Source organism: Chenopodium album, chromosome 25 (assembly GCF_948465745.1).
Source record: "Chenopodium album chromosome 25, dcCheAlbu1.1, whole genome shotgun sequence".
Lineage (NCBI taxonomy): Eukaryota > Viridiplantae > Streptophyta > Magnoliopsida > Caryophyllales > Amaranthaceae > Chenopodium > Chenopodium album.
The window spans coordinates 2,898,700-2,926,353 of record NC_137858.1 but is presented as its reverse complement, the minus strand read 5'-3'; the positions used below and the strand labels follow the sequence as shown (position 1 = coordinate 2,926,353).

Below are 27,654 nucleotides of genomic sequence, written 5' to 3'. Positions count from 1 at the left end.
CAAAAGGTGTGGTATTAGATGCTAGAGGCACTGCGAGAAAGGCCCATCTAGCACGATGGATGCGTCACGTACTTACGTATATTGGCCTCCCAAGTCCCCAACATCCACAGCGGACTATGTTATATGTCATCAAAGTTGGCTTCATGTTACGCTTGAACCATTGCATTGTCGTGCAAATTTAACTTTCTGAGTCCGAACAATGTCTCGGGTTAACGTTAAAAAAATTACTCGTAGTGGTCATTACATTCGTAAGCATAATTATAGGGTTGAATCATTTTATTTTCATTATTGTTTTAACAAAAATTTTGTAAGGAAAACATGTAATATGCATAGTTTATTGGACAATTGTAATTTCTAGTGTTGAAATTTGAGGTCACAAGTTTGAGTCTTATATAATAATGTGCGGGATTGCAAATAGGTTATGTTTGATGACGTTTGGCTTATACTTATCTAGTTTGAAGTAACTTATCAGAGTTATCTTGATCATACAAATTTCGTGTTCAATATTCAAAATATCTAAATATGAATTTTCAAAGCTTACTTTTGTCATTACTTTGTTCATTAATTTCTAAGAGAAAGGAGGAAAGAAGTACACTGTATAATACTAAGTATATCTCTAGGCCACTAGAATTTACGTGATATTCTCTCCATCTCACTAATCATAATTTATCCAGCTATTCAAACTTAGGGCTTGTTCTAATTTACTAAACTGAATTGATTGGAGCTGAACTAAACTGAACTGTTTATGAGTGAAAGAAATTAAAAACTGAACTGATTGGAGCCGAATTGAACTGAACTGAAAGTAAGCTAAAGAGAACATGCCCTTACACTATCATCCCTTATTTAACATTATTTTTGTATATAAGTTTCAATATACTTGGTATACAATAATAACAATATACAAAATACGTAACATCTCGGTTAAAAAAAAAAAAAAAGAGTACATAACATCAGGCAGGTGGCCCATGTTCAATTTACTTAAAGGCTCATAGCCCATTTGTAAACCAACTATTTATAAACCAACACATAGTAAATGTTGTGAATTGAAACACATGACAAATTAAATGAATAATACTTTTTTATGTTCAAAATCTGTTGGTGTTCATAGTCTACTCTTTGTTGATGTGAATAGAACGTGCATGAACTGAGACATTTACGAAATCCTCCTACACTAACAAAACTAAATATATAAAAACTATTCTTAGGTCCAACAAAAATCAAAATATGCAATGGCTTTTTCCCAGCTATTTCTTCATACTCACATGAACTCTTGAGCCTTGAAGGATAAACTTGTAATAAAATACTCCATGTTCACATACTCCACTTCTTTTCAAACATACTCCACTTCAATAGAACACTTCCTCAGAGTTAATTAACGTTAAACAAGCTAAGTTTCAGGAAAAATTAATGCCTTTAAACACTTGATTAGTTAAAATGAATCATTGACAACTATATAACAATTAAGATCATTAAAGCCATGCAAGACGATCTTAAGTAACAAAGTATTCTGTAATACGTTACTTCTTAAGAAAAAACAAAATTTTATAAATTTTTAATACTTTAATTATTGCTATTACTCGATGTACCATCACATAATAGGATGACAGTTACGATCAATCCATCACAACCATTATCTGTTTCCTAAACTCCTTACACCTTTTCTTTTTCTTTATTTAAGGTTGGATGGTTTGGCAACTTCTCCGGAAGTTGCCATACCATTCTCAAAGTTGCCAAACCTTTCTCACGCAAACACCATCATTGTCGACATATAACATAGGAGTATACTATTGATGCATATATTCCATGAAGATTTGGCCTCCAACAACCAAGCAATTTCCATGAAATAGTCCAAAAGAATAGCAACCGCCAAAACCATTGTATACATTTGCATTATTATAGCATAATGTCTTTTAATTTCTACAGTTACCAATGCAATTATTTTTACCTGTTAATTATGGGGTCCATTTACCTCAATTATTTTTGCATTTTTGGCCCAGGCCTTATCACTTGCCAATCTGTAGCATATATATGCATCCAATTCTCAACAACTACCCTACCATTTTTATTTAGAAGTAGGTAGAATCAAATCGAAAAATATGAGTAAATTATTGCATAATAAAGTTTATTTATAACAAAATAATTGATCAAATTTAATACTCTGTACAATCATGTCCTGTTACACACTAGGACTATGACTGAAGAACTACTATTGGCATAATTATATTATTAATGGCAATTAAATGGATAATAATTACTAGTAATAATAATAAACAACAATTTAAAGGGACCTAAATAAACAGAGAAAGGATGAAAAAAGTTTGTACATTCACACGCACTACTAAAGTATTGGACTGACATTTTTATTTTTTACTTGTTTTCTTCATGCAAATCATTGTGACTTTAGTTTAGTGAGACATCCACTTTTGAACCACTTCACAAAGTGCCTTTGTGGATGAACCATTTTCTCCAACCACTCTATTGGCTGCTTCCTTCAACTCATTCATTCGATTTCGGATTTTCTTCCCTTCTTCACCTTCCATTAGACCTTTCACAACCATCGCTATCTCCCCTCGGCCAATTAGTCCCTTCTCGTCGGCTTTTGGCTTTAGCGCGATCTTTATACCCTCGTTTAGCATTACCGCATTCATCTTCTGCTCGGCGTAAAGTGGCCATGCTACTAAAGGCACACCATGCACCACGCTCTCTAGAATCGAGTTCCAACCACAATGAGTCAAAAACCCGCCAGTTGCCATGTGGCTAAGTATTTTAACTTGTGGCGCCCACGTGGGGATAACTAGTCCCCGCTCCTTAGTCCTTTCCAAGAACCCTTTAGGCAAAAAGTCTAGAGGGTTATTTCGATCACCCTCGAGGCTAAAATAAGTAGCATTAAGAGTCTTATCATTAGGACTCCTTAGAACCCACAAAAACCTTTGCTCGCTCATCTCCAAACCATTAGCCAACTCAATTATCTGATTATGTGAAAGGGTCCCACCACTCCCGAACGAAACAAATAAAACCGAGCCACGTGGCTGCTCATCCAACCAATTCAAAGATTCACACTTGTCAACCTTGTCATCATCGCTCAACCCGGTCTGAACCAACGGTCCAACAGGGTAAACCGGGGGCTTTCCCGGTTCATTATTTTTCAAATATTTCAAAGCCCCCTCTTCCAACTCGTCAAATGAATTTACAAAAATACCCTCGGCTAATTTATACCTCTTAGCATGATGAAGGGTCCATTTATAAGCATCGTTCTTTTTATCCTGGACCGGGTCCAAAAGATATTTCCCATGAATCGGGGTACAACCGGGTAATAAAACCGGTTCTTGCATGTCCTTAAACTCACATGAAACTTGAGCATCAAGTTCCGGAAGATGTAAGAACAAAGACAAACACATAGCCGTAGAAGGGTAAAATATATACGGCTTCATCCCAAACTCACGTGCCACCTCGAAGGCGTCCGTCCCAAAGAGGTCGCCAACGAGTGCCACGAGGTTGATGTTCAAATCTTGTAGCTCCTTAAGGTGAGACCGAATGGCGGGAAGAGACCTGACGAAGGTGAGACTAATCCTAGTCTCAATCTTAGCATCGGAAGGTAAGTCGTCGAAATTGACAGGTGGGAGGAAGGTGGAGGAGGCGCGGTCCTCTGGAAGGGCCGCCAACACGGTCTTTTGTGCCCGTGATGGCGGGCCTTGAGTTGGGATTATTAAAGACAATTTTAACGTAGGAGTAATATGGAGAATTCTCTTTGCAAATTCTACCAAGGGAATTAGGTGTCCCATCCCAGGTGTTGGGATGATCACTACGTGAGGGGATGAATTTTGATGGGATTCCATTTTTAATTGATTTGTTGAATTGATTCACAAAAAAGAATGAAACAAATTTGAAAGCTTGGATTATAATTTGTGGGATAATTGTAGTTTTATGATGTTGAGAAGTTTTGTAAAATTTAGTGGTTGAGAAAGAAAAAGATTATAGAGGGTGCTATTTATAGAAAACAAAGCAAATGTTATTAATTATTAAAATAATATGAGTATTAAAATTTATAAATAGAATAATTTTTTTGTTGTAAAAATAAAATAGTAATAGTGGTACGAGACTAATGGTGTGCGTGTGGGGATGTAAGACTATAAGAGTATAGTGAAAAATTAAAATAGAAAAAATGTACAAGTCATACATGCTGGTATAAGATAATGGGGACTTGTCAAAATATAATAATCAAAACTATATGACATAAAAGAAACATATCATGTTCACTATATTATTATTGTTGCTTATATCCCATATTTATTAATGGGGGATTTCGGTGGATTTTTATTTTGCATATTTGGGACATTATTGTTGATTCAAAGAGAATTAATGATTCGTATATAGTTGTTGGAATTTATATAAACGTGATTGAATTAGAGTTTTTAAAATACAAGATGAGATATAATGAATGATTGAGGCTTTTTTTTTTTTTTTTTTTTTTTTTTTTGGAAAGGAGACCGATGGCTATAAGGCCTATAAGAGTTTGACCCAAAAAGAAAAAAAAAAAAAAGAATTTATTTAGGTTTATATGTTATTAAATTATTATTAAGGAAATGTAAGATTAATGACAGGTATTTAAATTACAATTAGTATTTAAATTATCAAAAAAAAAAAAAAAAACTTTCAACATGATCCACTCAAAAAAGGAAAGATATCAACGATTATCATTTGTATATCATTTACAATCAATAGAAAAATGAAACCAAATTATTTATAAAAATTATATTATCATTATAGAAATGGAAGAGTAACTACAGATCTTCGACTACACCTCATTCCTCAACCTACATTAAATTTCACCACAATCATGTAAATTACTATTAAAAATTAAAAAAGAAAAATTATAAAAACACTTTTAACTAAATCCACCCAATAAAAAATAGGTTTTTTTTTTCTCCCTATTATCTTTATTACTTGTATTTGTATATCATTCACAATCAATGAAAAATGAAAATCAACCAACTAAAAAATTATCCTTAGTGTTATTTAGATACCAGCTGAGCACAGATGCAATGATTTGTATCCCTAATTTTATCCAAGAGTATGCCTTTTTCGAATGATGTACCATGTACCTTGAGCACATATACATTACATCAAATACGACCTTGTATATTCAAGAATATGCGGCTTTATTAAAAAAATTTATTCCATAAATCTGTTCATTTTGTTCTTCCTGTATACATTGTATTTTGTATAGGTTATTTATGAAGGCAAAAGGTCATCAAATTGTTGATTACTCACAAGCTACAATTATAATTTCTATTTTTATCCGAGTAATCTTTAGTAAAAGAAAAAATATAATATGATCAAAAGTCGTGTCTTAACGATATATCGGGTTAAAATATAACAGTACACTTGGAAAGACATAGGTTTGTAGTTCATACATCTTAATAAACATAGTAGGATTATTTATTAATAAATGGGTATAAACATCTAGGGAAGACTTTTTAAAACAGGAATATACTCCATCGTATTATATTGACATTTGGAAAAACATGATCATGATCAAGATTGTATGTCTTGTGCTCCGTACTCGTCTATATTCTCGAATTTTTGAAAGAATCTAAAAGATGTTTTTTTGTTTTTGTTTTTTTAGAAATAAGAAAAGTATAAAGTGCAAAGTATACAACATAGCAAAAAAGCTTTACATCAATGTATGTAATTTTCAATAATGATGTGTTCATGTGAAAAGATTGTTTTTTGAGATTGATTATCCTTTTCCAATATAATAACTTATGTCGTTAGATGATAGCTTAATTATTTTAATCATATAATTTAATAGTTAGTCAATTATTAATTTAAATAACTTTAATTTATTCTTTCAACCTCCTTATATACTCTAGAAAATTGATTCGGCTGCTGTCCAAAAATGGTGTACTAGCTTATTGGATTGTTGTGTGACGTCGTTGAAGAGGCAAATGATAGGAACTCTCTTTGAACAAGTTCATAGAAAGGGATTTTATGCGTGAGGGTGACGTCACCATAACGTCAGCCTTTTTGATGTAATTATAATCGAACCCAATTTGAGTTTGTACACATCCAATTAATGTTAGAGGACCAACTCAACCAAAAGCTTAAGCTAATGGTTGAGGCCCAGGAATATGTTTTATACCCTATCACTCCCCCTCACATGAAAGGCCCTTTGGGCTTGAAATGTGGATGCAACACAGGCCCACCCATACCTGGTGCGAATTAATTCCACTTTGAAGGAGGGGTGGATGAGATTCGAACCCGTGACCTTTGTGTCACGTTGGCTCTTGATACCATGTTATAGGACCAACTCAACCAAAAGCTTAAGCTAATGGTTGACACATAAGGAAACTTGTGATGTTTACCCAAAACACAAGACTCACAGCTAAAATCACAAGTGTTATTAATATTGCCAGGAACTGTTAAATGTTTCATTGTACTAAAAGAAGGATGACCAAGTCTAGCATGTATAACACTAGAACTAGGTTTTACAGAAGCTGTAATGGTATTATTCACTAAGGAAGAGCAAGAAACAGGAGAATTATTATGAAAAACAGAAGAAAATCTATATAGACCTGAATGTCTTTCTCCAACAGCTTGCACTTGATCAGTTGCAAGGTCCTAAAAATAACAGGCATCTTTCTTAAACACAGCAACTAATTTGTTTTCATCAAGTAATTTTCCAACTGACAGGAGATTGTGTTTGAAAGTAGGGATGTAAAACACATTTTCTAGAAGCACTAGATAATTCAAAGAGATAGACCCTACATGATTAACCATATTAACAGTTCCATCTGGCAATGACACTTTAATTGGTGATTTAAGCTGAGTCAAGTTATCAAATAAGGACAGATTATATGCCATATGATCAGTTGCTCCCGTATCAATTATCCAACTATTATGATCAATGCTAGGTAATAAACTATTTGTAGAAGAGATAGAACCAATACCAGCAAAGTTCACAGAAGCAGCAAGAGGATTATCATCAGGAACAGATTTGTGCTGCATCATCCTCATCACTTCATTATAGACTGCTGATGCAAGAGCAGGATCAACAGAACCACCGCTTGAATCACCATACTCCATTGGAGCTTTACCAAGAACACCAGAACCATCATGAACAACACTATTAGCCATTCTAGCACCAAACTTAGAAACAGGCACATTAGACCTAAAACCAGAACCACCAGATGCTTGAGACTTATCCTTATTCCACCAATCAGGATAGCCATGCAAAGTAAAACAAGAATCAATAAGATGACCACGCCTCTTACAGTGATCACAGAACAAATCAGACTTAGGTTTCTTCATATCCTTTTTCTGGAAATGATAAGAAGGCTTAGGAAAAGTCTTCACAACCTGAAATGCACTCATTTCAGGAATATTCTTAGCATCACTCAATCGATTTTGCTGCTCAACCTGCTGCAATGTGTAATAAGCTTTATGTACAGTAGGAAGAGAATCTGTACTCAAGAGATTAGTAATCACAGGATCATATTGCTTATTCAAACCAGCCAACAACTGCATCAATTTGTTGCGCTGATCATTCTCCAGAACCTTCTTCAACATACCACAGCTACAATTCTTCATAGCACCACAAGTACAATCTGGAAAACCTTCCAAAAGTTGCAATTGATCCCAAATCGCCTTCAATCTACCAAAATACTCTGCAATTGAAGCATTCTCTTGTTGAGTAGAAGTTAAGGAACGATGCAACTCAAACAACCTCGGAGCAGTTGTATGAACAAATCGTTCTGAAATCTCCTTCCAAAGTTGATAAGAAGAATTAACGAACATGAAACTCTCAGCAAATCGATTTATCAATCGAATTCAGAATCCACGACATCACCATATAGTCATTACGAATCCACCTCTGATAATCAGATGAATCAGAGGAAGGAATCGGAAGAGTTCCATCAACAAACTGCATTTTGTTTCTGGCAATCAACGCCATTTTTACTGTCCTACTCCAGTTCAAGAAATTCGCACCAGTTAACACATGCACAGCCAATTGCATGCCTGGATGATCGCCATTGCTAAGGTAATAAGGATCATTGAAGTTAAGTCCAGAAGAATTAGTCTGATTAGTTGAATTAGGAATCGATTCATCAATCGCCATTTCAATCGAAAACGAAAACCTCAATCGAACTCAAGAAAAATGCGGAAAATAATCAAATCGAAGCGAAAAAACGGATTGAATCAAAGAAATTCAATCAAGAAACAAGAAGAATCAAAGAATTTCGAAGAAATTTCCAGGAAATCGAACCTGAAAAGCTCTGATACCATGTGCAAACTCAACCCATAGTTTGTTAGAGAAGAACCAGAGAGAGAAAGAGAGGAAAAGTAGAGAGAGAAGTGAGAGAGAATAATCAGAATTTTATTTCTGTAAAAGTGAGAAAAGTTACAGAATAAGGAAAACAATGAGCTATAAATACCAGAATCTTACAACAAATTCTGTTACAGATATTTACAAAATATCTACATCTCAACATTATGAGATGAAAACTTCACCTAAATTTCCAGGCCGATATCAATGTTCCTGGTAGGCCTGTACTAGTCTTTAGTGTGGATGTGACAATGACTTATTAGATCGAAACCTCATGAAAATTAAGTCGATTAACCTTTTAGATTAAAAAGTTGATCGAGAAAAGAGGACATTTACACGCTTATGGTAGGATTAATTCAAACTTGTAAACTCTCATCACAAGACCGATTAGGTTATAAGGATTATTCTACGCTTGACCAATCTATCTCTGTTGAGGTATGTTTGATATGAAATGGGATTAACAATTAAAAATTGTACTAGGATAATAAGATGTGATTGAGAGATATTCTAAAAAAAAAAAAGTGATTGAGAGATAAAGCAAGTAACACGAAATAATGACCATCAATTCAATTATTCATATATACTTTCTTTGCCCTTATTTGTTTACATTATATGCAAAATATGTTTTTATTAAGAATTGAACCAAAGTTTGCAAGTGGGTGGGGGTATCATTGTCTTTTACAGTTTGCAAGTGAGGTTGATGGTGGAGACATAAAACCTTATAAGGAAGTGGAACAATCTTTAACGGACATCTAAAAATGAAATATGGAGCAAACAAATAGAGACAAAAGGAGTAGTTTGGTTAGATAAGGAACGTTCAATTTAATTTAATTTACTACCAACAAAGTGTTGGCTCACTTGGTAAGTTTCTTACCTCAGAATCTCGGATTCTAAAAGTTTGGCGTTCGAGTCCTACCAAGTGAGGGTACTTGGGGGTAGGGATTCTCTTATCCTCCCCTTTACTTTCAAGTGCTTGCCCCACAAATATTGTACCCAATAAAATCGTGAGTCCTCCTTACCAATTTTTTTTTTTTTTACAAAAAAATCAGTTTACTAGTGTTTGTTGTTATCATATTTTTTGATGTCGCAAATTATTGTTTTTTTTTTTTTTGATATGTTTGTGTAAAAATAACACAAATAAAAGCAAATATTATTATAAGCATGTGTTAATTTGCTAAGTGTTGTATATGCACCGTATTAAAATACGTAGTAGATAAAATATTAAGGGAACAGTTATTTGATTTTTTTTTTTTTGGTGAAAAGGGAACAATTATTTGATGGTCCGTATGAAGTTTTGGACTTTTGGTTTTATCTTATTGGCATAATGTTGACAACAATAGACAAAAGTGAGTAAGTGACGTGACGATGATCCATGAATGACGCAATATAAACATTGATGTGCGGGATTCTAGAAGTATGGGGGAGCCTTTTGTGTGTACTTGACCGTGTGTGTATGATGGATGATGATCCATACTACCTGCATATATTCCATGTGTTGTTTTTCTCATATCAACCTCCTTTCCTCCTGCTAACTTCCCTCTTTACCATCAAGTATAAAATAAATAAATTACTTCTTACCACCAATTAATTTATTTATTCTCCCAAGTCCAAATTTTTTGTAAAGAAAAATAAAGTAAAATACAAAAAACTTGTGAAATAGTGATTAAGGCAAGTAATTTCAGACATCTAAAAATCGAAAATAAGACAAATTATTTAAGATAGATGGGAAGAATATACATATACGCAGTCCAATGTGGGACATTTAACTTTGTTATAAGAATTTTCTATTCAAGTATTCACCTTTTTTATTTTACAAGAAGTATACACCTAAATTTTTTTAAAGGTAGGAAAACCGAAAACATTAGGAAACCCTACTCGCAAGGGGAATTCCTAGTGCATTTGAAGAATAAATGGGTAATAAAGAAGAGTTATTACAGGGTATGATAAACATATTATCGCTAACTCAATAACAAACTGACGTTAGCAATCCAGTTTGTTGCTTGATTTGCCTCACGGGTAGATATGTCGAATACACTTAGATAGTAATAATATTACAAAATTTGTATAGCATTTGAGCTCAACTCTCCAACAAAAGTAATAATACCTTTTTTTTTTTTTTTTTTTTTTTTTGGGGCGAAAATTCACATCATAAATTAGTACCTTACATTTTTCAAACATAACATGATTCAACATCAAGTCATACAATCGGTACATTCCTTTGCCTTTGCCAACATCCATTCTGAAGTAACGTCATTCAATGATTTTGTGGAATCTCCGGTTTCACTAATAGCTCTTTTAGCACATTCACTCAATTTTTCCATTTGATTACAAATCCTCTTACCATTTGCACCCAACATCAACTCTTTGACAACTTCAGCAACATGATCCGCCTCAACTATATCATGCTTGTTGATCTTGGGCCTTAGTGCCACCTCTAGTCCTTTCTCGAGTATAGTTGCATTCATGTTTTGCTCTGCATAGAGGGGCCATGCAATCAAAGGCACACTATGAATTACACTCTCCATAATCGAGTTCCACCCACAATGAGTCAGAAACCCGCCAGCTGACTTGTGACCTAGCACCTCGATTTGTGGGGCCCATGACGAGATTAAAAGCCCACGGTCCTTGGTCCGATCGACAAATCCTTTAGGCAAGAATCCATAAGGTTCATCTTGATCATGGCCCGTATTATAGTATGACCCAAAAGACGATTCTTCATTTGGGCCTTTAACAACCCACAAAAACCGCACCCCACTTTTCTCCAGCCCAATTGCTAATTCACTAAGTTGGTCACATGACAAAGTCCCTCCACTCCCAAATGACACAAACAAAACTGACCTAGATGGTTGTTTGTCCAACCATTTTAAACACTCAAATCCATCCATATTATTACCCATATCCGAACCCGATCTCACTATCGGTCCAATCGGATAAACCGGGGGTCTATTCGGATCCTCGGTTTGCAAAGCCTGAATAGCTCCATGCTCAAGATCCAAAAAAGTGTTAATCAAAATCCCCTCCGCCAAACCATACCTCTTTAGATGGTAAAAAACCCAAGAATAAGCCTCACTCTCACGGTCTTGAAGCCCATCCTCAAAATCCCTACCATGGATCGGCACGCACCCGGGTAAAACAACCGGGTCAACCATATCACGAAACTCACACGACACCGTTTCATGCAACTTAGGCAAGTGAAAAAGAAATAACAAATACATAGCATTAGTAGTAAAATACAAGTAAGGCGGAACACCTAGCTCCCTAACAACGTCATACACCGGGGTACCAAAAAGATCAGTAACAACCGCGACAAGACCAGGGAGGGTGGATAAACAATCCCGAATGGATGGGACCGAGTGGACGAGAACGAGGGAGATAACGACATCGAGGTCATCGGTTGGTACGTGGGAGAGGTCAATAGGAGGAAGGTAGACGTGGGAAATGGCATTTGGGAGGGAAGAAAGCAAGGAAATTTGAGCTTCATTAGGTTGATCATTGACCCTAGAAGGTAGTAGAAGTGTAATGGTGAAGTTGAAACGTGAGATTAAGAGTTTTGCTAACTCAACGAATGAAATGAGATGTCCTATACCAGGACTTGGGATTATTGCAACATTTGTTTGTTGCTGATTTTTCTCCATTATTGTTTTTAGTTAATTTTTTTTTGATGGAATAATATTAGGAAAAGATAATATAATATCTTAGTAATATCTTATTAATTGGCAAAGATAAATAATTGCTAATTATCGTAACAAATAATGAAATAATAATAATGGGTTTAATGTTAGATTTTATGGTGATAATGAAGAGTGATGAATTCTCATTAATGCAACGATATATCATATACAGTATGTAGTCATAATACATGATTACACGTTGTTGTCTTCTTATGACAACTTGTAAATTTATTTTGTGTGTTAATTTAATAATTAAGCTAAGTCAATGAAAATAAATTATTACTGATTGATCAGTTTTCTTAAACCATATCAAGGATCATAGGAGTAAACAAAGAGGATAAATGACTTTGGTCTATTTTATTACTTTCATAACTTCAAATGATCTAATCTTTGATACAAGTATTATTTTACTTGTATGATTGGTCAAACCTATTGCTTTTGCTGCCTGTGACTTATACAAATATTTCTAAGATGATTTAAGAAGAAGATTTATGACAAAGTCACGCATGGGTAATTTTGTGATAATGGCGTGACTTATACACTAGTCACACGTTCTAATTTAATTTTATTCTCTTTAATGATTTTATACTTAAATTAACAAAAATACATCTTTCAAAACAAAAAATAAATAAATAAAAAAATAAAAAAAAGAATATAGTTATATAAAGTTTTGTTAAATTCATTTCAATTTATACTTTTGTAAAACACGAAATTATTTAAAATTTTTCTTTAATTTAACGAACATAAAATGAAAAGTGTTAAATTATAACTAATAAAAAAATGAAGATTTATTTCTTAATCTTTATTTATTAATAACCCTATTATATATAGCCTGTAGAACCACTTGTTTTTTTCTTTCCCCCAAAAAAAAAAAAAAAAAAAAAAGAACCGCTCTCTATTTCTTTTTTGACGAAAAATACAAGATCTCTTTAAAATCTTGATGAGCCCTACACTTGAAATTATTTTGTCTTGCTTCTCTAAAATCATTAATTTTTAGTGGGGAACCATGTCTTATACGTTAGTGAGAGAAGAAATGGTCCTCGAGACAAATACATGAAGAGGGAAAGCCATAGAAAATGAAATATTTGCAGAAATGTCACATCTATAGCCTTGACTTTTGTTAAGAAAATTTATACGGCATTTAAAATAAATCTAAGCATGAAAACATGAAATAGCTTTAAATGTTTATTTATAGAAGAGTCCATTTGGAATATGCTGAAAGTAAATACGTAGTAATAAGAATTAAGTTCTTACTAGTACAGTAATACGGTAATACCTAAGACTATGGGTTAAAATTAAAAAACAATGTCATTCTATATAAGAGAAATGTAAAACTTATTGGAAATCATTTTAAAACTATAAAATACAAAGGGTCTAATTTTCAATTGTTTGGTTTGTTATTATAAAAATATATGAAATATAGGGTATTACAAACTTAAGATCAAGGGAATGAGTAATAACTCGGTGGTTAGAATTTTCCACCTCATTTTAGTGGATGTTGAGATCAATTTTCATCACCTGCATATGAAACACTAGCTAAAGTGTTTATTCATTTTTGTTAAAAGTGTCTAGGTTTTGGATTTATAGGGGAAAAAAAATCAGCCAAAACATCTCAAAGTTAACTTTACGCATACTTCCTCCATTTCGGTTTAGTTGACACCTTCATTTAAGTGCTCCCTCCGTTTTTACATACTTGCTCTACTTTTCTTTTTACGGTCGTTTTTAAATAATTGCTCTATTTTCTTATTTGGAAAGCTTTTATAATATTTAATTCATTTTTCCTCAACTAGTGGACCCAATTTTACTACTTTTAGATTCTCTCTCCTCTAATTTACCTTCCACCAACTCTACTATTTCCATATTTTAATACTTTCTCCAATTTATCCTAAAACTCTGCGCATGGAGAAATGGAGAAAGTATTTTAAAACGGAGAGATTATGAATTATTTGTAAAAAAACATTGACATTTAAAATATACTTATTGGGAATTCATACTAACATTTATATAATTGTATTTTTTTTTCTAATTCATAAATCATTAGAGTAAAACATTTTGATTTTTTGCAGAGTACATTTCTAAAATTGGGCTTAACGAAGGCCTGGGTAATGTCTAAACCAAAGCCCATAATGTAAATTTGAATAATTGGAGTTGTCGTCAATGGGATTCGTTCCCAATATCACTCCCTCTTCCATCATCAAATCTTCTTCAATTTTGCGTTTGCTTGAATTTCGATTGAAATTGAAATTTTAGGGTTCCACTTTCCCCAATTTTTCTGTTCATCTTCTTCATATTCTGGTAATTGCTCTTCAATTTCTTTCTTCCGTTTTCCTGAATTCTAATTAATTAATTCTCGATTCATCTATGTCCCTTTGTATGGATTATTATATTAGTGTAATTTAGGTTTTGATTTACTTGATTTCAATTTCTGGCAATTTAGCTTTTGTTACCTAATTAATCAATTAATTGACCAAAACTAGATTTAAGCTGGATGTTCAGAGTTAAATAAATATTTATTTGAATCTTTTCTGGAAATTTGTAAGTATTTCCATAATCTGGTGATCACATAATTATTGTTTTTTCTTTTTTTTTTTTTTTGATGAAGATAAGAGGAGAAAGAAGAAAGAGAATTGTCGGAAACAAGATGATATACAGAAAGTGGAGTCTGTTGACCAGCACTGCGGTGATCACCAGTGGCATTGTTGGCGCTGTTGTCCTCGGCAATCTCCTCTTTGTTCGTGAGGTTCGCCATTCTTCTACCTAATCCTTTCGCTTTCGATTTCGATTTTGATTCTGATGGATGTCATATCATTCTTGGTTGGATGATTAAGCTAGAAATCATTATAATTATAATAAATTGACAATGTTGGGTAGGGTAGAGTGAATAATTCGGCGAATTTAAGATCAGTACTTAAGTTGAGGGTTTTTGATGGTATCACATTATTTTTTCCTATGATTCTGTTCACTTAAATGTAGGCATTGGCCTCGGCGTTATTGTCATCAATTAAGAGTTTCGAATTCACTTCAGCTTGTTGTCTATTTTATTGCCTTATTTTCGTTTTTGCGAATCTTGTAAGCTTAAACCATCATTTAACGGAGGCAAATAGAGGTTTTGATTTGGTGGGATCCAATTGTGTAGGTTATGATGTTTCTAGGGTAGTTAAGTTATACATTTTTCAATGGGAGCATTGTTTTAGCCTTTGGAATAGTCCTTCGGATGATTGGTTTCTAATATTGGTTTGACATCTTCTTAACTTTAAATCAGATGATTGTTTGGATATTTATCCAAATGTAAGAAACCTTATTCTCTTGTGTCTCAAAAGAACTGGGTTTAAGTGTTTGTTGCTCCACATGTAGAGCATTCTTTTGATTTTCTTAGAAACCGCTAGGGTACAGATTCCTTTCGAATATTCTTATTTTGTATGAGACATTACTCTAGAACATATGGTGACTTGATTTGTTTAGATATTTTGAGAAGTAGAGATTAAGGTTCTCTTTGTGGAATCAGGGGAGAGTGGCTTGCTAGTCTTCTTCAATGCTTATTAAATACAGTGATGAAATTCTTGGAATGTTTGAAGCATCCTTATATCGTAAACTGTTTATGATGACAGTCCATTTCATGTTAATATTTTGCTTATCCGTGGTTTTTTTAATTTAGGATCCTCTCATGAAGCCAGTGCCAAAGAAACAGAACGAGTCTTCATCACAGTAGATCTGTTTTGTAAGTTTTGTGCTCAGAATATTCTGAGTTTTTTCCTCATGTTTTTCAGTTTATCTTGTGAGTTGGGACTGATGGATTACATCTCGTCTGAGAAGTGGTTTTATAATTGAATAAGCTTTGCTTTGTGATTATTGAAATCGTTTGACATATCATCCCTTCAAAATAATAGATTAAAAATGCTTTGTTGAATCATTTTGCCTTAGTTTACAGATGCCTTTTCATGTATCTCCTGTTCTTCTGGTGGGATTGATATTTAGCTGGCACTGTCTGGTGGATTAATGGGTACATCACTAATGTATACGGAGTAATTTTTTTTTTTTTTCACTTTGTGATTGTAAGGTGTCTGCATGTTTATAGGCATGAAGGTTTGGGGTGCTTTATTCTATTGTAGATACTTAGCCAAGCTTAGTTTCTTTCATATCTTGTGTCGATATATGAATTTTCAATTGAAACCTTTTCTTCTCCAAGTAATGGACTAAGTAACATGAAATAAGAGGCCCTGGAAAATGGGAGGTTTTGAGGACTTCATACACTCGGTATAGAAATACTAATCACACACTATTTAAGATGTCCAAACAAACTTGTCATTGAATTTCTTAAGATGCTTATACTTTGAATGATGTATAGAAAGTGTTGATGATGCACTGATTATGAGGACTCCTTTGGTGAAATCCTTGTTTAGCTTAAAATAAGGGTTAGAATAAGCTGTCTAGTACTATGAAATTTGTGAATATTGATAAATTTAATTCAAACTTCGAACAACTAAGACATGTTGTGACATTGCCTGACATATTATTCATTGTATCTCTCTTAAGCGGTAATACAAGGGCATGTTTGGATTAGGGTTGGAGATGAATAAAGAAATGAGAGGGCAGTGTGCTGTGGTAGTGGCTAAGGGAGGAAGAGGTAGGGAGTTATGTAAAATGAGGGTACCACTATTACGTCATCTCATTATCACCTCTATTTTGGTATTTAGACTTCGTTACCCTTTGATGATGAACTTTTCCTATTCTTTACATGCCAAGTGAGAGTGGTATCACTTAGCAACTTCATGGAATCCCCATTTTCACTCATAGCCTTCTTAGCTGAGTCACTTAATTTCTTCATTCTGGTCCAAGCAGTCTTTCCTTTTTCACTTTCCATTAAATCCTTAACAACTTTAACAATTTCTTCAGCCTCAACAAGACCATGTTTATTTGTATTGGGCTTTAGAGCCACCTTAAGCCCTTCAGTTAACATAACTGCATTCATCTTTTGCTCAGCATAGAGTGGCCATGCTATCAAGGGTACTCCATGAACTATGCTTTCAAGAATCGAGTTCCATCCACAATGAGTGAGAAATCCTCCTATTGCTTTATGGCTCAGTATCTCAATTTGTGGGGCCCAAGATGGGACCAATAGGCCGAGATCCTTAGTTCTTTCAACAAATCCTTTGGGTAGGAACTCATTTTGATTTTCTTGTTTCCTAGCGCTGATTGTTGACCCAAAAGAGCACTCCTTGTTGGGGCTTCTAACAACCCATAAGAACTTATGCCCACTTCTCTCAAGCCCAGTGGCCAGCTCATTAAGTTGCTCATACGACAAAGTTCCCTCACTTCCAAACGACACAAATACAACTGACCGGGATGGCTGCTGGTCCAACCACATCAAGCACTCTGCTCCATCCTCAACCAGACCCAAACTTGATTGAATTATTGGCCCAATTGGGTAAACTGGAGGGCGATTTGGGTCTTCAGTTTGCAAAGCCTGTATAGCACCCGGCTCCAGATCAAGAAAAGAATTGACAAATATTCCCTCAGCCCTCATATATTGCTTCATATGATGAAGCATTACCCTATAGCTATCATCTTTACGGTTCTGAGCCGACTCCACAAAGTCCCTTCCATGGAGGGGCACACACCCAGGCAAAATCAATGGTTCAGGCATATCCCTGTACTCACATTCTATCATTGTGTCTAACTTGGGAAAATGAAAGGCAAACAATAAAGTCATAGCCGATGAAGTGAAATACAAGTAGGGGGGAATATTAAGCTCCCTTGCAACATCAAAGAGATCAGTGCCAAATAAATCAGTTACAAGTGCAACAACCTGGGCCTGTTGAACCAGAGAACTCAATACGGACTGGATGGAGGAGAGAGAGTGGAAGTGGGTGAGGGAGATGGTGGATTCTTGGGTCGCATCTTGAGGTATATGAGCTGGGTTTAGGGGAGGGAGGAAGGAGTAGGAGATGAGCTTAGGAAGGGAGTCAAGGAAGGAGAGTTGAGCATCAGTGGGAGGAAGCAATAGAGTGACAGAGAAGCTGAAGTGGGAGACGAGGAGTTTGGCGAATTCAACAAGTGGGATGATATGGCCTATGCCTAAGCTTGGAAGTATGACTACTCGGGGTTGAGCCTGAGGGAGTTGCTGCTGTCCTTCCATTTCTATCTTTAATCTTTTTGCAAGTAGTATTCTCTTGAGGAAGAGTTCTTATATACTTGATCAATCATTAAACTTTAGTTATTCCATTAATTTAACTTACATATCACCTACTTTGTATTTTTATATTCCATATCACCAACTATGTATTTAAAATGCTTTAATCATTCCAGCTAATTTCTTCCTAGCAGTAGTAACTAACTGATATGCTCTTGGATAATTTTCAAGAGCTGAACTATGTGGCTTGACTGCGTAATGTCCTTAACCATTGTCCTGAATTCCGAAGGTGCATTCTTCCTCCCCTTGGATTTTCGGCGTCATGTCTGTCTTTATCACGATCTTGGATTCATTGCAGGTTTGCCAAGGCTTTAGGCTTCAGGTTTCCTTCTCCTCTGGGATTTCTACTGGATTAATGTATGTTCCCTTCTTACCTTTGGTTCTCGAGTGGATGGTGCCGAGTCTGCATTTTCTGATGCTCTGTTAGAGTCTTTACCTACTCCATCCGTTAGTTCCATGTGGGGTTGTGGGTGGGTGGTTGGTTATATGCGATCAATTTTCATTACTCCCAACTGTATCACTCCATATCACATGTTAAATATTAAGAGTATGATTGTAGAACAACTCACCAATATTTAATGCTTTTTTCAGTTTCATCCAGACAGTAAAATCTCATTACCCTTAAGAATAAAACTATTTATAGAGGATTTTCCACTCCTTTTAAAGAGAAAACAACCAAAAAAAAGGGGTAAAAAGTAACGGAACTTTGCTCATATTCATTGTCCACAACAAATTGGTTAAATAAATTATTAGAGGGTACAAAGAGTCAAAGACAGCTTTATTCGTTATCAAATACAGTACAAAGGAACTCGTTTGCCCTCGTTGGCAAACAACAAACAAAAGTTGCATATGTAAATGTTCTCTAATCAATTTTAGACTAATTAATTACTTTTGACTCCATTTCTGAGCTACTTGGCTAAGAATTCTTGTTGAGTCACCATCTTCACTTCTTGTCTTTCTTGCCAATTCACTCAATTCCTTCATCCGCTCAATTGCTTTCTTCCCTTCTCCTCCTTCCAACAACTCCTTGACAACTCTAGCTATCTCGTCTGCTTTTACAACTGCGCTTTCTTTTGCCTGAGGCCGTAATCCCACCTTGATCCCTTCATTAAGCGATACAGCGTTCATCCTTTGCTCTGCATAGAGTGGCCAAGCAATCATAGGCACCCCATAGACGATACTTTCCAAAGTCGAGTTCCACCCGCAATGACTCAGAAACCCACCCGTAGACTTGTGGCTCAAAACCTTTAGTTGCGGGGCCCAAGATGGAACTAAAAGGCCACGATTCTTGATCCTATCCAAGTATCCCTTTGGGAGGAAACCAAATGAATCATCTTTGTCACTACCTTGGGTAAAAAATGACTCGTGACTAGAATTACTAGGAGCCCTAACCACCCACAAAAACCTTTGCCCACTATTTTCTAAGCCAATAGCCAATTCAGTAATCTGCTCGGTAGATAAAGTCCCTCCACTCCCAAAAGAAACAAACAAAACTGAACCCGGTGGTTGCTGGTCCAACCAGCTCAAACACTCTAGCCCCTCGTCGGCTTCCCCACCCAAACCGGACTGAATGATTGGCCCGACCGGGTAAATTTCAGGCCTGTTCGGATCCTCGGTTTTCAAGGCATCAATAGCACCCGGTTCAAGCTCTAAGAACGAGTTGACAAAAATTCCCTCAGCTAAAACATACCTCTTGATCTGATAAAGAAACACTCGATATGCCTCACCTTTACGATCCTGAGCAGGATCAACAAAGTCCTTACCATAGAGAGGCACACACCCGGGCATAACCAAGGGTTCTGCCATATCCCTATACTCACACGACACCGTTTCATCTAACTTAGGGAAGTAGAAGAAGGACAGTAAGCAGAACGCATTACTAGTGAAGTAAATGTAAGGTGGGATGTTAAACTCTCGTGCAACATCGAAATAGTCTGTACCAAAAAGATCAGTAACGAGAGCAACAACATTGGAGAGCGAAGAGAGGGCAGAGCGAACGTGGGAAAGGGAATGGAAATGAGTCAGATGGATGGTAACTTCATGGCCTACATTGGAAGGTAGTAGAGAGGAGTCGACACGTGGGAGGTGCGTTGGGGAGATGGCGGGAGTTAAGGTTGAGAGGAAGGTGGTTTGAGCGGTGGTGGGCGGGGACGAGGAGGGGAGGAGCAGAGAGATGGAGAAGTGGTGGTGGTGGTGGAGTAGCTTGGCGAATTCGACGACAGGGATAAGATGGCCCATCCCTGGACTTGGGATTACTACTACATGGGGTTTTGGGTTTGATGTTTGCATTTTTGCTTCTTGTGAGTTGGTTTGGATTGTGTGCTATGTATGCGTATAAGACAGTTAAATAGTTGATTGAGTAATTGAGGGTTCGTTTGGCATTGCTGTGGTTTTCTGTTTTTGGGTTTTTTGGTTTTCAAACTCATATGATATAAGTCATATAATTAAACAAAAATTAGTCAAACTTATTTAAATCATAATAATTTTGAAAACTGACAACAGAAAAGTGAAAACACCTTTTTCTTGTTTCCTGTTTTTGGTTTTTTGTTTTCAAAAAAACAGAAAACTGAAAACAGAAAGCGATACCAAACAAGCCCTGAGTTTGTGGGAGGGGATTTTTATAGTTGATCTTTAGTGATGAGGTTTGTCATAACGAGGGTCCAATTGGCTCTCAGATTTGATTGTCTTGTACGATGTCAATTAATAATAATAATAATAATAACAATAATAAAATAAAATAAAGGAGTTATGTGATCATCAATTTCACTTTTTTCATACCATGATTGATTTTAAAGTGATATACGTTTTTCACGTTTTTACTTCATCTGGTTTTTATTAACGGTTGCATATTTGCATTTGCTCTTATATTAATTTTTTTTACTACTAGGATTTTTTATTTTCATTTTTCTTTTTTGAATGAATGTCGTAGGATTAAACCGTGCTTACAAAACAAGTCCATGAACCTTTTATTTTATGTTATTATTTTTTTTTTTTTTACCATTGCACTATCGCATCGGAAGTAACAAGCAAGTTCTTTCTAGTAAAGAAAGCTCATTATCTATGAATCAGTCAATCAACTACCTAATATGGACTATAACTTAAAGCATTGAAAATAAGCACTTAGCAAGGAAGTTCCTTCTTTAGACTAATCACCGTAGAAGAAAGGATGTAACATTTAGGGCCTGTTCTCATTGATTGAACTCAGCTGAATTGAGTTGAGCTGAGCTGAAGTGAACTGAACTGAATATTTTATAAGAGAAAAAAATTAGGAGTTGAGCTGAACTGAACTGAACTGAATTAAATTTTAACGTAAGAGAACAGGGCCTTAAGCTGGACTGTTGTTAGAAAAGCTGAAGATTCAATAGAAAGTGGGTCAGGGAGTATTACTTCATAATTTCCATTATAAAGACTTTAGTTTACTTTACAATAATAGAAAAGCCTTCCTACTCAATCAAAACCTTTATCCTATAATAATAGAAAAGTCGTCTTTCTACTGCCCACAACAAATGTCATTATGCCAACAATTTCATTTGGTTCACAATAATTATATTATCTACCATTTACTTAAATAATAAAATCTCCAGGATAAAAATGAAGTCATATCACAGTATCAAGTGGAGATGACTTATTTAATTGATCATTCAATATGTTTCTTCTTATACTACCTCTTATCAAATGAGAAGTCGTCGCTAATAAGATGAGGATTAATACGTCAATCTAGCTTCATCTTGCGTGTATATATGACACTCACAATTTAATAAAATGAGCCAAGTTTATTAGCAGCTTTCTTTAATTGTGTCTTGTACAATTGGTATAAACGTAAGCTGACCTTTCATTAGAAAAGATATTATAAATAGAGTAGAAGTATATGATAAGCTAATTGCTCAAACAAATTTCTCAATTCCAACACAGGTCGATCCATTATTAGAATGGCGTCCCTCAAATATATGAAGCTATTAATATTTGGGTTACTACTTATATTCATGGCATCTAGTAATGATACTTAATCTCTTCCTTATTTAGTTACTTGTTATTAAATCGCTAACTAAATTTATTACTCGTATTAATTACTTAATGTGTCGTAAATTGTGACTTTAATTTGCAGATTTGGCAATAGGGCAGGGGTGCACCATGAAAGGTTATCGATGTGGTAGTAATATAAGTCCATGTTGCAACGGATTGTATTGTAGCGGCGGAGCTAACGGTCATTGTTGTTCACCGGTGTGGTTGTTCCCAGATGACTGCTCAAAATAGCCGATAAATGGTTAAGAGGAGATGTATCATGTACTCTGTATGCGTTAATCCGTGTATCTCGTGCTTCAACTTGTTTGTTTTATTTCTGTCTTATTTGTATGAATGCTGTGAGACATGAGTTTGATGAGATGATGATGATGCTGATAAATGTTTGTAGAGACTATGGAGTACTAATAAATGGGCCTTTCTTCAATACTTTTTCTTTTAGGTTGCAATTTCTTCAAAACTTATTATTTGAGTCTGAATTTTTGTTTGGTGTTTATTCATATCATATCAATAGTAATGATCCTACTAAAGTTGTTATTTTGTACCCTTATTTTTGTCCTATTGTTATTTTTTGAGTCAAAATTTGAAACTTTGACCTTAATTTACCACTAATCTATAAAAGAGTCCTTCCCCCAGGTGTGCCTAAAGTCTTATGTACGATGATCCGCCGGGATAATATAGTCGTGATGGATCTTGTTAGATTCGTCTCATTGTATATTTTATTAATATCACATTTTTATAGTTTTTACGTACATTAAATTTAAGATATAAGCATTTTAAGACACGTTTTGAATACCATGCAAAGTCAAATAGAGTAAAAAAAAAAAAGGGATAGAAGGAGTAACTGTTATTAATAAAGAGTTGAAAGTGATTGAAAAACAACACCAAACAATGTGTAACACTTTCATATCTATATCTATGGTTACGAGGGTATTTAAAAGTTAGTTGAAAGTGGTTGAAAAATAAAATCGATTTTTTTTAGTTGAGGGTCTATTTTGATTTACTGACTGAACTGATTGGAGTTGAATTGACTAAATATTTTATGAGAGGAGGAAATTAAGAACTAAACTGAACTGATTGGTGCTGAACTGAACTGAACTGAAAATAAGATGAAGAGCACAGGCCTAGAGTTCCACACTAATAACTCGTTTGCCTCTTCTCTCTACTCTGTTACCCTTCTTAATTATCTTGTCATTTAATTTGCTCATGAAGCAAATAAATGGATACAAATGATGTATGAATTCTATCTATTTGAGTATTTGACAAAAGGCTAAAGTTTTACAAAAACATATCATAATTTGGCAACACCAATACACCATGCATCTGATGCATGGGGTTAAAATCCTGTTGATTTAAGAAACCTGAGATAATATTGCAGGGTATTTATTTACTTTATTCTTATTTCTTAAAGCAAAAATATAGAAAGACCTTGCTCCCAATTTCTTTAAAAATTACTACGGAGTACTAATTTAACGTGGGCTCTATAATACGCCCTAATTTATTAATGCAAACTTCATAAAAAAAATCAGGAGTTGTCGAGTTGACCATAAAATATTGTAACACTAAATAATTTTATATACGTAGTACGACAATTGTATAACCATATTAAATAGAGAAGTGAATGAAAAACCAACCATACAAATTGCTTAATTATCCTATCTTCTAAGCATAATTAAGCTAAATAAGAAAGTGGTTGATTATCAGAATGGTGTGTCTAAAAAATCTGAAGCCACTAATATTTGTGATACTGCTCGTTATCATGGCATCTAGTAATGATACTTCATCACTTGATTTATTAATGGAACTTTAAAATTATTTCTAATGATGATTACAGTGTTGATTAAGTAATACTTCGTATAATGTTTTAGATTCTTTTGATTTTTGCAGATTTTGCATCAGGGCAGACTGGGCAGTGGTGCACCTTGAGAGGTTATCCATGCGGCAAAGATTTAGATCCGTGTTGCGACGGACTATATTGTAATGCAGCAATTATTGGTACTTGTTGTGGTGGTAGTGCATTTTGGTGGCCGCTCTGTGATAAGTGAGGAGTGTTTCTAAGGAATTAATGTATCGATTGCCGATTGGATGGATGGGTCATGGATGAAGGTGATGTATTGACTTCTTGGTACGTTATGTGTGAGTGTTACTATTCGATTTTTTTTTTTCGCAACAGCTTGCTAGAGCATCTGCTGTTTCAGCTATTACCTCCGATTCATATTATTTATAACGATTTGACATAAAATAGAGAAGAAAAATATCTAATCGTTGCAAATAATATGAAACGAATGTAGTAATTTGTATTAATTTTATGTACCATTTCAAAAAAAATCGTGTACCATTTATTTCTGTATTGCTGAGTGTGATGATGAGAATATGAGGTTGATTATTGATATTGTTTGTACAACACTACAACGTATGGGCCTTTCTGTTGAAATGTATGTACGAAGTAATTAGAAAGTCAAACAACACAAAAACACACTAGACAATTTGGGAAATTCAAGATTCTGAAAAGAAAAGAAAAAAAAAACCCACAACTTTCAAATCGGAGGATGAATGATTAATTACAAGCAATTCAATTTCATGAAACTAGATGTGTTTGAGCATAAAAAAAGAGGTAACATGCGATGTTGTGCATACTGTCTACAATTGCTGCAAGGGATTTAATATAAAAAATCTATATCGCTATTAGTTAAGTTAAAACCACTAACATCATCTTTATACACTTTTTTTATTAAAAAATTCCCTCCAAAATTGATTCTGACATCGTTTTTTTTTTAAATTTTTAATCTTTCCAACAAATAAATGCAAATAAATTCCACCTGCATTTGTGGGATATATGAGTTTTAAAAAATTGTATTATCTGTATAATGTTGTATGATGCTTAAGATAGATGGTAATTATGTTGTTGAAGGCTGATATATGTGATGACTTTTCTTTCTTTCCTTGTAACAGCTTAAACTTTTTGATGATCTAAAATGTCCAAGTTTGAAGATTGTTAATGCAACTATGCAAGTGTATAGTTTCTTTGGAAATCAATTAGCTATTATAGTCTTATAGACTTTTGTTAAGAGAACATTAAGCTTCAATTGTATATCTTGTATGTGAACATTCCAATACCAGAGTACTTTTGTTGTTTTAAAGTATATTTTTAGTATCGGAAAATATCAATACTAAAGGGATTTCTCAAACCTAGGAATGTTTATGGTAACAATAATTTCAGACACTATAGGGATAGTTTAGTATCGGAAACCAATTTGATACTAAAGATCTAACTCTTTTGTATCAAATATTTCCGATACAATAGTATGTTTATAGTAACAGAAGAATTTTGATACCACATGACATGATAAGTGCATCAGAATTTCTGTTACTATTTATCTGATACTATTGATTTTTTCGATACTATAGGCATATAGTATCGGAATGGATATCTGATACCAACCTATTAGCCACGGACGTACTAGTATTAGTTGTGTGTCGGAAATTATTTCCGTTACTAATGACCCTTATCGCTTAAGTTTTGATACTAAAGATCATTTTTCTAGTAGTGTACAACTGTACATTATATGAACATTTTTCACTGTTTAAACTGGTTAATTATTAGAGGGCACAAAGACAGCTTTATTCGTTATCAAATATAGTACAAAAGGTACTCGTTAGCAAACAATAAACAACAGATGCATGCGTAAAATGTTCTCCAATCATTTTTAGACTAAACTATTTTTGACTCCATTTCTGAGCTACTTGGCTAAGATTTCTTGTTGAGTTCCCATCTTCACTTCTTGTCTTTCTTGCTAATTCACTCAATTCCTTCATCCTTTCTCTTGCTTTCTTCCCTTCTCCACCTTCCAACAACTCCTTGACAACTCTAGCTATCTCGTCTGCTTCGACAACTCCACTTTCTTTTGGCTTAGGCCGTAATGCCACCTTGATCCCTTCATTAAGCGATACGGCGTTCATCCTTTGCTCTGCATAGAGTGGCCAAGCAATCATAGGCACCCCATGGACAATACTCTCCAAAGTCGAGTTCCACCCACAATGACTCAAAAACCCACCCGTAGACTTGTGGCTCAAAACCTTTAGTTGCGGGGCCCAAGATGGGACCAAAAATCCACGATTCTTGATCCTATCTAAGTATCCCTCTGGGAGGAAACCAAATGAACCATCTTTGTTACCACCTTGGGTAAAAAATGACTCGTGACTAGAGTTACTAGGAGCCCTAACCACCCACAAAAACCTTTGCCCACTTTTTTCTAACCCAATAGCTAACTCATTAATCTGCTCATTAGATAAAGTCCCTCCACTCCCAAAACAAACAAACAAAACCGAACCTGGTGGTTGTTGGTCCAACCAACTTAAACACTCTAGTCCCAAGTCGGCCTCACGACCCAAACCAGACTGAATGATTGGTCCGATCGGGTAAATTTCAGGCCTATTCGGATCCTCGTTTTTCAAGGCATCAATAGCACCCGGTTCGAGGTCTAAGAAGGTGTTGACAAAAATTCCCTCGGCTAGAACATACCTCTTGATCTGATAAAGAAACACTCGATATGCCTCATCTTGACGATCCTGAGCAGGATCAACAAAGTCCTTACCATAGAGAGGCACACACCCGGGTAAAACCAAGGGTTCGACCATATCCCTATACTCACACGACACCGTTTCATGCAACTTAGGCAAGTGGAAAAACGACAGTAAGCAGAAGGCATTACTAGTGAAGTACATGTAAGGTGGGATGTTAAACTCTCGTGCAACATCGAAATAGTCTGTACCAAAAAGATCGGTAATGAGAGCAACAACATTGGAGAGCGAAGAGAGGGCAGAGCGAACGTGGGAAAGGGAATGGAAATGAGTCAGATGGATGTTAACTTCATGGGCTACATTGGAAGGTAGTAGAGAGGAATCGACACGTGGGAGGTATGTAGGGGAGATAGCAGAAGGTAAGGTCGAGAGGACGGTGGTTTGAGCGGTGGTGGGCGGGGACGAGGAGGGGAGGAGAAGAGAGATGGAGAAGTGGTGGTGGTGGTGGAGTAGCTTGGCGAATTCGACGAAAGGGATAAGATGGCCGATCCCTGGACTTGGGATTACTACTACATGGGGACGTTTTGGGTTTGTTGTTTGCATTTTTGCTTCTTGTGAGTTGGTTTGGATTGTGTGCTATGTATTCGTATAAGACAGTTGATTTGAGTAATTGAGTTTGTGGAAGGGGATATTTATAGGTATGATATGATGATTGATGAAGGATATGAATATCTTTAGTGATGAGGTTTGTCATGACGAGGGTCCCAATTGGCTCTCAGATTTGATTGCCTCAAGGTTCAAATTGATTGACTTTGTAAGTTTTTACTAATATAATAATAATAATTTTAATAATACTAATAAAATAACAAGCAACCTCTTTTGACTCCGTAGTAAAGAAAGCTCATTAACTGACAGCAATCTATGAA

General features: G+C 35.1%; 1 protein-coding gene, 1 long non-coding RNA gene and 4 pseudogenes across 2 annotated transcripts; 1 reads left to right on the top strand and 5 right to left on the bottom strand.

Annotated features, from left to right (window-relative positions):
- Nucleotides 1–2,105: 2,105 nt before the first annotated feature.
- LOC145613295 (hydroquinone glucosyltransferase-like) lies at nucleotides 2,106–3,986 on the bottom strand. The gene has a single exon (XM_081668376.1). It carries the CDS (start codon nucleotides 3,834–3,836, stop codon nucleotides 2,406–2,408), a length of 1,431 nt encoding a protein of 476 aa, XP_081524502.1. The 5' UTR covers nucleotides 3,837–3,986; the 3' UTR covers nucleotides 2,106–2,405.
- Nucleotides 3,987–10,092: 6,106 nt separating this feature from the next.
- Nucleotides 10,093–11,991, bottom strand: LOC145615402 (hydroquinone glucosyltransferase pseudogene; annotated as a pseudogene).
- Nucleotides 11,992–14,065: 2,074 nt separating this feature from the next.
- Nucleotides 14,066–22,634, top strand: LOC145613115 (uncharacterized). The gene is made up of 4 exons (XR_014106868.1): nucleotides 14,066–14,292; nucleotides 14,600–14,737; nucleotides 15,653–15,715; nucleotides 22,293–22,634. It is a non-coding gene; the product is annotated as an uncharacterized LOC145613115 (long non-coding RNA).
- Nucleotides 16,524–18,133, bottom strand: LOC145615666 (hydroquinone glucosyltransferase pseudogene; annotated as a pseudogene).
- Nucleotides 18,486–20,489, bottom strand: LOC145613114 (hydroquinone glucosyltransferase pseudogene; annotated as a pseudogene).
- A 3,170-nt stretch (nucleotides 22,635–25,804) lies between the features above and the next one.
- On the bottom strand, nucleotides 25,805–27,369 carry LOC145614767 (hydroquinone glucosyltransferase pseudogene; annotated as a pseudogene).
- Nucleotides 27,370–27,654: the final 285 nt, after the last annotated feature.